The sequence below is a fragment of the Salvelinus sp. IW2-2015 genome, linkage group LG4q.1:29, assembly GCF_002910315.2.
Source record: "Salvelinus sp. IW2-2015 linkage group LG4q.1:29, ASM291031v2, whole genome shotgun sequence".
In the NCBI taxonomy this organism is placed as follows: Eukaryota; Metazoa; Chordata; class Actinopteri; order Salmoniformes; family Salmonidae; genus Salvelinus; species Salvelinus sp. IW2-2015.
The window spans coordinates 5,708,351-5,720,477 of NC_036842.1; the positions used below are offsets into that span (position 1 = coordinate 5,708,351).

At 41.7% G+C, this 12,127-nt stretch overlaps 1 protein-coding gene across 1 annotated transcript in view; it reads left to right on the top strand.

Moving 5' to 3' along the window:
* Positions 1-12,127, top strand: part of LOC111961300 (contactin-associated protein-like 4) — a 198,404-nt gene that overhangs the window by 88,785 nt on the left and 97,492 nt on the right. Inside the window, exon 5 of the mRNA XM_023983461.3 lies at positions 961-1,167. Within this exon, the coding sequence (XP_023839229.1) occupies positions 961-1,167 (207 nt within the window). The remainder of the gene's footprint in view (positions 1-960; positions 1,168-12,127) is intronic.

The window sequence follows — 12,127 nt, forward strand, 5'->3', positions numbered from 1 at the left end:
TAATAAATCTCCGGCTATCACCCAATTCTGCTCTCCTGCGCCTGACTTCTCTGTCGCCAATTACGCACCCGCTACAGTCATATTAGTGTGTAGCCCAAACCGCTCTTATGCTACAGACGTTTTTGTGAGAAGACCGATTTTCTGTACGTGTTCTTGTCTGACAAACACCACTGTAGCTCAGCCACCTTCTATCGCAGCAATGGAAGACCAACATTGGCGTATGCGTTGGATTTAGACGCAGCCTATACAAAAACAGATGTCTCTAGCTTAAACAGACGGATTTCGACTGAGATTTTATTTTATGTTATTATGCCTCGAGCTGAGCATGGGGGGCCTCAAGCGGAGAAATTATTTTTACACATAAATATATATAATAATAAATATGCCCAGCTCATTGATGATGTGAGGCCTCTTTTGCCTAATGGTATATCTGCCACTGTACATTACCRACAATGTAAATAAGATAAAATATAAGATATATTATCAAATGTGTCAGTACCCTCATATTAAAGTGTTTTTAATCACAGGTCTTCAATCATTGAAGTGGTTTGATGTGTGAGGGACAAAGGCTACCCCGCTTCATTAGAAGCAGTTAAGTACGGAGAAATKAGCTTCTTATCTGAATCTCACTCAACCAGCACACACTGGAGTCTATAATGTATAGCTAATAGCTAATGAAAATACTGAACACTCTGAATGACCACCACTTTGAGACTGAATCGCCTCCTCATGCCTCTACTATTCTCTTAAGTGGTTTAAATTCAGTTATTCCAGCTGGTTTACAACTAGAACTGAAAAGAATGTATGCATTTGTCTTTCTGCTGAATATGAGGGTTGTCATATGCATTTCTACTCTCCTAGTGCAGAATCTTACTGTAATGTAATCTCTTGTTTGCAGAGTCTGATTGTTCTACTACATCCTACTGTAGAATCTTTACTTATGAATACGTTTTTTTGCAGAGTCTGATGTGGCAAGTTTCGACGGCAGCGGCTGCCTGCTCTACAGGTTCAGCCCCAACACAACACCAATTCTAACGGCCAAAGACAGCATCTCTCTGAAGTTCAAAACCCTGCAGAACTCTGGGACACTGATACACACAGAGGGACAACACGATCGCAGCCTCACGCTGGAGTTACACAAAGGAAAACTTTTACTCCACCTTAAAGGTACAGTACTAATTACAGTAGCGTCCCATAATCTCCTACAGCGTTTACTCTACTTTTATGTGATGTATGGTTTTCACAGTTAGGCATGTGTTTAGTGCCGACTCAGCGATTCCGGAGATTAGCGTACTGTAGTAAAAATGATACATTGACTACTTACTACGTACAGCACAGCAGAGCCGGAAAGAAAGTTTGAAGTGGGGCTGAACTTCAAGTGGGTACTGTGTTGTCTGGGAGCCAGCTTGTCGAAAGCGTCGACATATGCTACACCTCTTAGCAGGACCATCTGTCTATTGCGTACTACACCTCCCAGCTTGCCCTCCTCCTGGCCCTCCTCCCAGCCTTGCTCAGCTTAGCGCTCCACTGGGATGGAAGGAGGGCAGGAGAGACACCTCTCTCTCTGTCTCCACAGGGAGGTTAGTGCTTAGTGCAGAGCTACTTTACTCTAATTTTACGGAGCGTACAAGACACACACACACACACATGCACACGCAGAGCACATGGAGCACACAGAGCACACGCATGCAAGCACGCACACTAGTGCAGATGTACTGTCAGCACACTTAGCATGTCTAATACTCTGTTGGCCTCCACAGGATTATTGAGACAGTTAAGATCATTTAGGGGCATAACAATATACCTTCTGAATTATTTAGGCCAGGATACCTCGTTGCTGGATATTGTAGTTTGCTTTATACTGTAGTTGGTTAGGATATCTAATCCCCAAACYGAATAAAGGGTCTTTACAATGATGCTCTGCTATTCATTAGTAGTGGTAGACCTACAATTAAACTGGACAATCTGTTTCTGGTATAACATGATTTTCAAATAAGAAGGATGGGGAAAAGAGAAAGCAAGTGACAGTGGATCTGTGCCAAAAACAGAATAAAAGGTCAAAACCCAATCATCGTATATCAAACTAGTTGAGAGGATCAAATTGTCTGCTGGACTAAATCAATCAAAATGGCCATAGGCTACAGTACCTATCATCGTGATTTTTTTTTTTTTCAAATTCCATTTTACAGTGCCTGATGACTGAGGCCTAACTGAAGACGGTTGTGAGACCAACATCTATTTGAGTGACAAAGATGTTTGAGCATTTCATTTTTGGTGGAAGTAGATACTTATACACCTGGATAGGCAGGCACCCTTGTCTGAGCATGGTGTGTACATTTCAACCTGATTCAATATGGCCTGATCAACCTGATTCAAGAATTTGCGATAGTAAAGTTTGGGAAAATGTATTTGTTATTCAAATTAAAAGCCCAAATGAATACTCGCCTTTGTGTAATGTTTTAACTCCCACCGCTTGTGGGACATTTATTTTGAAGGCACCTATAAACAACAACTGCACGAGGACAGACAGTGACTGACAGGCTGACGCACGCGTCAAAGTTACAAATAGTAGCTAGCTAGAATTTGTGCAAAAGATTTCAAAGAAAAGGAAAGTAGACAATGAATGTAGGGTGTTCCAGAAAGAGTGGACATCGAACTATTTATTTATTGAGGTATCAGGGAAGGCTGTGTGCTTAGTGTGCAAAGAGAGCATCGCTGTCTTGAAAGACTACAACTTGTCCCGACWCTTCCAGACGAAGCATGCAGAGAAATATAGGMATATGTCTTCTGAGCAGAGGGCMAGTGCATCRAAAGAGTTGCTTTCTCAGTTGCAAAAGCAGCAAGGACTTTTCACARAACTGCATTCAGCAAACAAYGGAATTGYGAGAGCTAGCTRTGTACCACAAAATTGCTMAACATAGCAAGCCATTCGCTGAGGGCGAATTTATTAAAGAATGTTTAATTGACTCTGGAGCAATACTTTGCCCTGAGAAGAAAGAGCTGTTTGAAAATGTTTCCCTGTCAAGACTAACATTGACACGGCGTGTTGAGGACATCGTAGAGAATATGGAACAACAGTTGAAAGACAAGATAAAGGATTGCACCTATTTCTCCTGGGCCCTGGATGAGAGCAGTGATGCACGTGACACGGCGCAGTTGTTGATATTCTTGCGAGGCATAACTCCAGACTTTGAAATTACAGAGGAGCTTGCTTCAGTGCAGTCAATGAAGAGCACAACCACAGGGAAATATTTATTGGAGGAGGTTAATAAGTGTGTGGCAAAGCTGGGACTGAGTTTTGAAAAGTTATCCAGTGTGACCACTGATAGGTGCCTAACCTTGACAGGAAAAAAACATTTGCTTTTTGAAAAGGATACAAGATCAAATAGCTGAGCTGAACCCAGATCAGAAAATTATTTTCCTGCATTGCATTATTCATCAGGAGGTGCTCTGTAAATGTGTTCTGAAAATAAGCCATGTTGTGGATACAGTCACTAAAGTGATACACTTCATAAGAGCAAAATCTTTAAACCACRGGCAGTTTGTCTCACTGTTTGAAGAGACAGAGTCGGGTGATGCAGATCTCCATAACCACAYAMACATKWGATGGCTGAGTTTGAGGAAGGTGCTTAAAAAGTGTGTGGGACCTGAAGTCGGAAATTGCTGAGTTTTTGCAAATGAAAGGAAAATATGTGGATTTCCCTCAACTGCAAGATAAAGAATGGTTGGCTGATTTAGCCTTYTCCGTGGACATCATGGCCCTCATGAATGAACAGAATTCCAAACTACAAGTGAAGGGCCTTTTTGCACATCARATGTACAGCCTTGTCAAAGCCTTCAAGGGAAAATGACCTGCAACTTRAGCTTATYGATCTTCAGTCTGATRCAGTGATTRGAGAACTATTCAAAACAATGTCACTGACGAGGTTCTATGCATCTCTCGATGAACAAAACTTTCCAAAGATTAGKAGTCATGCTCAGAAGAWGTTTGTACTGTTTGGGTCAACCTACGTGTGTGAACAGACATGTTGAGTGATGAAATATAAGAAGTCAAGGCACAGATCATCTCTTACTGACTCTCACCTCTCAGCAATCCTRCGCATAGCGACGTCAGAAACTATACCTGACTTCACTGCTCTAGTCAATGCCCAWCAGAGACTTCACTCCTCACACTGATTGAGAAGTTTAAATGTAATGWTGAGCTCTCTCTCTCTTGTGTTTTTGTGCATACCCGTTAACAAGAGTGCTGTCCGTGGTGCTGAATGCACAGTGTACTTTTCCCTCTGTGTAATACCTACCAAAAGGAGAACACTGATGTGGTTTATTTCTGTGCTTGTTAAAAAAAGTAAAATAAGTAGCATATCTGGACGTGATTTCCAGTAGATACAGTATATCTGTCAACACAGTCATACACATGATGTATAATCCTGTAATATGATTCTGGCCCGCGATGGCAAAAAATATATTCTAATGTGGCCCTCCATGGAAAATAATTGCCCAGGCCTGCTCTAGAGCCTAGAGTCGACATACTGCCTTTTCTGTTGTATCTTAGAGCCCTGCCACCTGCTCGCCCCTTACACCTCTCCAACAAACTGAATTCAAACTGAATTCCCTCAACAGCAGTTTCATTTCCCCTGCAATAGCTGTTTTCCGCTCCACAATGTGATTGAATCGAGCTGATTGTCAATGTGCTGACAGTAAACCGCAGTTCAGCTCTGTCATTTGAAAGGAAAGCTCAGAGGGAGAAAATTAAAACCATCCGTCGTTATGACGGACGAGAGATTACATGTTATTCTGCTTATCCTGATATGGACCGGCGCTGACAAAAGAAATGCGTYTCCAACTCAATCAAAGTGCTTGTCTGAACGCTCTCCCTCTCCGTATTTGACATCACTTCACTGTTTTCCTCTTTCCCTCTTGTTATTTATCAGGCTTTTTCACATTTTTATCCCAATCCTCACCCCTCGCTCCCTCCCCCTCTCTTTCCAATTTGCTTCTCATGCAGTAATTTGCAATTTGCAGTTGTATCCTCTCTGTCTGTCTCTTCCGCTCTTTCTCTCCATGCCACCGCATCTCTGACATGAATGTAATGTTGTGTCTATTTCATCAGTGTGCTTCTTCCTCTGTTTGATATCAATGCTGGATCAAATTGGCATGATCTCTTGAAATACAGCATGATTTCATTTGACACAGGCGCTCTCTTCTTCTCTCTGTCTGTATCTGTGTCTGTCTATCTGCCCCCCCCCCCCCCCCTAACCATCTCTCTCTGGGCCTTGCAGTTTGTAGACTGTGTAATTTAGGTCAGTACCTCTGACTGTGTATTAGCCCTGAAGCTATGGTTCAAACAGACATTTTACGCGAGTTAAATCCTGAAAAGAAACAGTCCCAATACAGGGAAGCATTGCGATTGAGTCCTCTATACAGGATGGTAAAAGTGCCTTGAAAGCACCAGACATCCAATATACCATTAGTAACTGGAGCATACTGTACCTCTCGTACCCACAACGTTGATGTATGTCACAATATTACAATAACAATGTAGAGGAGACAGAGATGGTTATCTGGGGGATTGTCCTCTCCTCTCTCTACTATTATAACTGGTGTCATTCCCCTGTCAAGAAGCTTTCTCTGCACAGTTTCTGTTATCGTGATGGCTAGCTTGAAGTGAAACGCTAGTCTCCTTGTGGTGTCCCCAAAATGGCACCCTATTCCCTATTGTGCACACTGCCCAATGGGCTCTGGTCAAAAGTAGTGCACTATATAGGGGATAGGGTGCCATTTGAGACGCACACCCCTGTTCTTTCTCTTTGAGGTAATCAGTGAGTGCCGTTTGTCAGAGTAGTTTTCACCACAAAGGGCCTTGTCATGGCTGTGTGAGGTAGTGTGAGGAGGGATGGCAGGCCATTCTTCCTCCGTCCACTCCTCAGTGGATTGGGAAAGGAGAGATTTACAGTGCTGTAGGGACACACTGCACTTTAAAGCTGTTACTAAACTGGCTCTGGCAGAAACCCGCATAGAACTTGTAGAAAACATGTACTACTACTATACCACCAACTTCATCTGCTCTGTGAGTTACATTCAAACGCACACTCAAACAAACACATACGTACATGTTCATACTGTACAGCTTCATTGTGAAATTCCATAAACCCCTACATACCTATTGTTGAGGAAAACAACAAAAGCACTCCAGCACGTACATCATGCCCATACAGACATCATAACACTCAAATACAGTACCCATGTACGAGCGCTCTGGTCCAAGGCTTTTCATGAGTCAACACTGTGCAACCAATATGAACCAAGGCTGCAGTGCTTACATTGAAAAACATAGGCAGTTCCACTACCAAGGAACAGACAGACAGTCACAAGCTGTTTGCAGCAACTTCGGAGCCCGCGCGTGAAAATGAATGAAATGAATGGGCTTGCCAAGATTTATGTCCAGTATCCAAAACCATTCCTTTTCCTTTGTAGTTTACATTCATCAAAATGTCGGTCTATATTGTGCCCCACTGGCTCATATTTCATCCCAAATCTTAACTGCCAACTGTCATTTTTTTGGGATGCAAATATACGAGGGTCATTGTGACCTGCTCCAGTGCATTCTGGATGTGGGGTGGTAATTGTATCCAACAGAGTTAAGAATATGTCAGCCGTAAATATTGTAAGGGTACATACTGTAAATGCATAGAGGTATATTAACGGTTGTTTTGTCAACTAAAATCTAAAAGTGTTTTGCTCTGGCCAATTTAAGGAGTCTTTGGTACATTATTGGTCTAGCCTATACTCCCAAATTAAAACACATTTGAGTAATCCCCTTTGAGTGTCTTATTATGCATACTGGATGGATTGGTTACCTTATGTTAGCTAAAAAAATTCTATCCACCAGTCTGGGACAGAACGTACCGCTCTAGGTCAAGTGTCAAACTCATTCCACTGAGGGTCGAATGTCGGCAGGTTTTTGCTCCACAYTTGTACTTGATTGATTAATTAAGGTCACAAATTAGTAAGGAACTCCCCTCGCCTACATGTCTAGGTCTTAATTGAAAGGAAAAAGCAAAAACCTGCAGACACTCAGCCCTCCGTGGAATGAGTTTGAGATTTCAGGTATCCCAAATTAGACACTGGGTAGCAGCAGGAACAGGGTTGGAGAGCCCACGGCATATAGAGTTTGAGCGGAATATCACCTGACCTGTCGCTTAGCGAGAGCATGCTCCWCAAACAGTGGTTGATGCATGGAGTGAAATAAGTGTCGTTATATACATTTCTCTGCTGCTCATATCAAGCACATGCTCCGCTATAAAACCTAAGTCGCCTACCCGGCATCATTGAAAAAYGGACCGGGAAAGTATGCGGCATCTATTCCCTATTCGAGTGCATACAGATTACATGTAATTTCTTTCCCCCTGCCTCTGTTCCTGCCCATTTGATAATGAGACTTTCTAAATTTAAACTAATTTGACATATTACTAAAGACAATATTAAATTGAGGATAGTCTGAAGGATGAAAATATGTTCACTTGAGGAGAGAACAGCTGTGCCGCCTGAGGCAAGGGACAAAGTGCAAGCTTTTTGTTGTTGTTGATTTTCTCAAATGATCAATAGCCTATAGTCGGATGATGCAGCCCGTATATGTTTTGATTTCTAAGACATTGTCACGACTTCCTCCGAAGTCGCTCCCTCTGCTTGTTCGGGCGACGTTCGGCGGTCGACGTCACCGGTCTTCTAGCCATGTCAATGGTGTATTGGAGGCGAAGTCAGGTGCATGAGGGCAGAGTATAATGAACAGGCGCACTTTTATTAAAGTTCCAAAAACGAGAGCACACGCTCAAAAAACGGAACATAAAAGTAAAGCGCGTGAACTAACACCACATAACATGAAACAATTACACACAGAACATGATGGGAAACAGAGGGTTAAATACAAGTAGATTGATTGGGGAAATGAAAACCAGGTGTGTATGGAAACAAGACAAGACAAATGGATATATGAAAAATGGAGCGGTGATGGCTAGAAAGCCGGTGACGTCGATCGCCGAACGCCGCCCAAACAAGAAGATGAGCCGACTTCGGCGGAAGTCGTGACAAGCCATCGCCGATCCACTTTTCATTTTCCATTTGTTTTGTCTTGTCTTCCCACACACCTGGTTTCAATTCCATCAATTACATGTTGTGTATTTAACCCTCTGTTCCCCCCAGGTCCTTGTCCGATATTGTTTATTGTAAGTGCTTGTGCACGTTAATTCTGGTGTGCGTCAGGTTATGTAGCCATTCATTGATTGTTCTGTTTTCCGGTGGGTTTTTATTTATTAAACTGCGCCTTGGAAACACAGTTTTTGCTCTCCTGRGTCTGACTTCTCTGCCGCCAATACGCACCCCTTACAGACATTCTGTAAATATCTCTAAATCTAGTATATAGGACCTGTTTCAAATTATCACTTTTATGTTCAACATAGCCACTATATATGCAAACTCGCTCCTGAATGGGGAAAAATATCCTTTTTATTTTATTCAGCTTAGTTAAATTCTAATCTTCTTACTATAAAATCATATAATATMAAATAATGGCATGAGACTTATAAGCATATCTTGTCAGCTAAATGAACAAGCCTACATCCTATGGCATGCAGCATAGCCAGATAACATACAGTAACTCATATTTTGTTCATCTGAACAGGGGCGCACATTTCACTGGGGATGGGGGGACATGTCCCCCCCACATTCTGAAATTGCATTTTTGTCCCCCCCAGTTTTATCATTGGAATGTGATACAAAACTAGGCAACTGTGTGCTTTAGTACCATGTGGATGCCTCCGAGCGGTCGGGTAGGTTGTCTAGTGTGTGTTTATCCGACAAAAAAAAATGTATTTATAAAAATGATATCAATGTARTTGTCTGCATAATTTCCAATCCCCCATATATGTCATGCCCTGATCCATTTCACCTGTCCTTGTGATTGTCTCCACCCCCTCCAGGTGTTGCTTATTTTCCCCAGTGTATTTATCCCTGTGTTTCCTGTCTCTCTGTGCCAGTTCKTCTTGTATGTTTCCAAGTCAACCAGCGGTTTTCCCCATTCTCCTGCTTTTTGCATTCTCCTTTTTCTAGTCCTCCCGGTTTTGACCCTTGCCTGTTTCTGGACTTTGTACCCGCCTGCCTGACCATTCTGCCTGCCTTGACCASGAGCCTGTCTGCCACTCTGTACCTCCTGGACTCTGATCTGGTTTTGACCTTTTTGTCTGTCCACGACCATTCTCTTGCCTACGCCTTTGGATTAATAAACATTGTAAGACTCCAACCATCTGCCTCCTGTGTCTGCATTTGGGTCGCGCCTTGTGCCTTKATAATATATTTGCTTTTGTAAATCTATATATTATTTAAAATATATTTAACTTAATTATTTTCCCCTAATCCTAGCTCAGTATCTGCTGTATCGCCCATATAATGTTTTGTAAATATATTTTAGTTTATTATTTTCCCCTAACCCTACCACCCCTCCCCTAACCCTACCACCCCTCCCCTAACCCTACCACCTCTCCCCTAATTGGAGTAAATGAATGGATAAACAATTCTTAGGCTTCTACATCCAGCTTATACATACTCTATACATTTTACAGACAGGATATTTTACATTAGTTATCTTTTGTTTGWTTTTAGTCCCAGCCTTCAGATATCCTCAACCCCTCCCATCTATCTCTGAAGACCATCCAGTTTTGAGTTCTGAGCCTTTCTATTCTCATAGTTTCTACTGATTGTAAATTAGAGACACAACATTTTGCTAAGAGTGTTATATTATTGATCGATTGACTTTGACTTTTCAAATCACCCAGCAGKGCCATTTGCAAAGTTAGCTCCAAGTAAATGTTGCAGTTTTTCAGCCATTYCTGAACCTGCGACCAAACACAAGTTACATATGGGAAGTACCAAAACAAGTGATCTAATGATTCTGCAGAGCTGCGATGGTTGTATCCTTCATATATTCTATTGGTTGCAAGAATTTTGTAGAATTAAATAGAAACATTCTAAGTTTTGAATCCGGCGTGGTTTTSTGGTACATCGAAAATCTATTCACCAAACTATTTTGCAACCTGTATGGTGCAGCTGTACATTTTTTGGTCCTTAAATAAAACTGGTATACTTTTTATTTTTCACAATTTTCTATAGCCAATTTTGGTATTTAATGCAGGGCCGACAAAAGTTCCTTAAATTTTTCCCCTTTCCACTTGCCTCCTCCATTTTTGCGGTAATGCTGCCATCAGTTGGTTGTAATTTTGAGACCGGCAGTCTATAAACCTAAGTCAGAGCAATTATATGGCAACAAGCCTTGCCCTCATCATTCTTAATGACTTTAACCTTTCTGTCAATGATACATGTAGACCAGAGGAGGCTGGTGGGAGGAGCCCCTCCTCCTATAGCTCCTTCCACCAGCATCTGATGTAGACCTGCAGGATTATTTTCCTGCTGTAGCAAACTGTCTCAAATTAAGATCCTACATCTGAATTTGAGCCAATTTGCTATAGCAGGAAAATAATCATGCAGCAACAGGAAATTTGAATTATTATGTGGATTACAATTAATGGACATTTGTGTAGGTGTTGATACATTTTTAGTTAGGGCAAATCAAGTCTGACAATTCTAAGTGGGAATTACAAACTTTAGAAGCCTTTTTGAAACACAAATACACCACAAGTTTGCATTTCCTGCTTTGCAGGACCATTCTCAGCAACAACATATCAAATTAAGATCCTACATCTGTAGATATGATTATTTATTGCCCTAATTGGTCATCTGATTTATAGTTGCAGCAAACGACGGTAACATAATTGCATAAATACAAATTAAATTATGCTCTTTTCAGGCTGTCCCCCTGAGTATTCCAGTTTATTCTCCAGCAAATATAATGACATTATATGAACCAGATCTTTCAGACACAAAGTATTCGCTACCCCATCAAAGGAGAGTTATGGCTTTTATGGTTGCCTCTTTAAATAAGACCTSTGCATTTCCTTGGTCAACAGCAGACATATACAGGTAACTGATAAAATAATGGAAACACGTGAATAAATGAGGGATACAAAGTATATTGAATGCAGGTGCTTCCACACAGGTGTGGTTCCTGAGYTAATTAAGCAATTAACATCCCATTATGCTTAGGGTTATTATTTTGGCCATTATTTTGGCTACCATGGCTATGCCCCCATAGGATGACAATGCCCCCATCCACAGGACACGAGTGGTACCCGAATGATTTGATGAGCAGGAAAACGATGTTAACCAATAAAACAATTTAACCCTTAAGGGACATTCTGGAGCAGTGCCCGAGACAGCGGTTTCCCATCAACAAAATTAATTCTGGAATTTCTCTTCGAAAAATGATTTCTCATCCCCCCCAATAGAGTTCCAGACACTTGTAGAATCTACACCAAGGTGCATTCAAGCTTTTCTGGCTTGTGGGGGCCCAACACCATATTAAGACACTGTATCTTGATGTTTCCTTTATTTTGGCACTTACCTGAACATAAAAAGGCTGGTTTCAGATGGCCATCTCAACAAATGACTTTGTGYAGAATATATAATATGTATAAAGATGCTGTACCTTGCTGTGTGCTCGTTGTCATCTATTATTCTATTTCTATTCCCAAAATGTCTTCTTTAACATCACTGTACCCGAGCAGATGTTCACCAGCATGGTTTATGTTGTGTCTCAAATGGGTCTTGGTCAAAAGTAGTGCACTATATAGGTATAGGGTACCATTTGGGATGTATCCTGAGTTTTGGAAGTCCTGTTTATAACAACACTGCTCTTAATTACAAAGTCATCCGTGCTTCGATCTTGACACTGTGAGATAGCGACAACCTCGTCCAATCTTACCCTCTGAAAGATTGATCACGAGGAGAGTTGTTCAAGTTTGACACCAGAGCAAAATAATGTGTTTTTAAGACTCTAACTCTGCCACGAGACTCCTCCCTCACATCTGCTCATGGGGATCAGGTGTGGGCCTTAGAGCACCCTACTCCCTATGTACAGTAGTGCACTACTTTTGAGCAGAGCTCTATTGGCCCTGGTCAAAAGTAATGCTCTAAATTGTGAATAGGGCTATTTGGGAGGCACCCTAGGTATAGGCCAAAC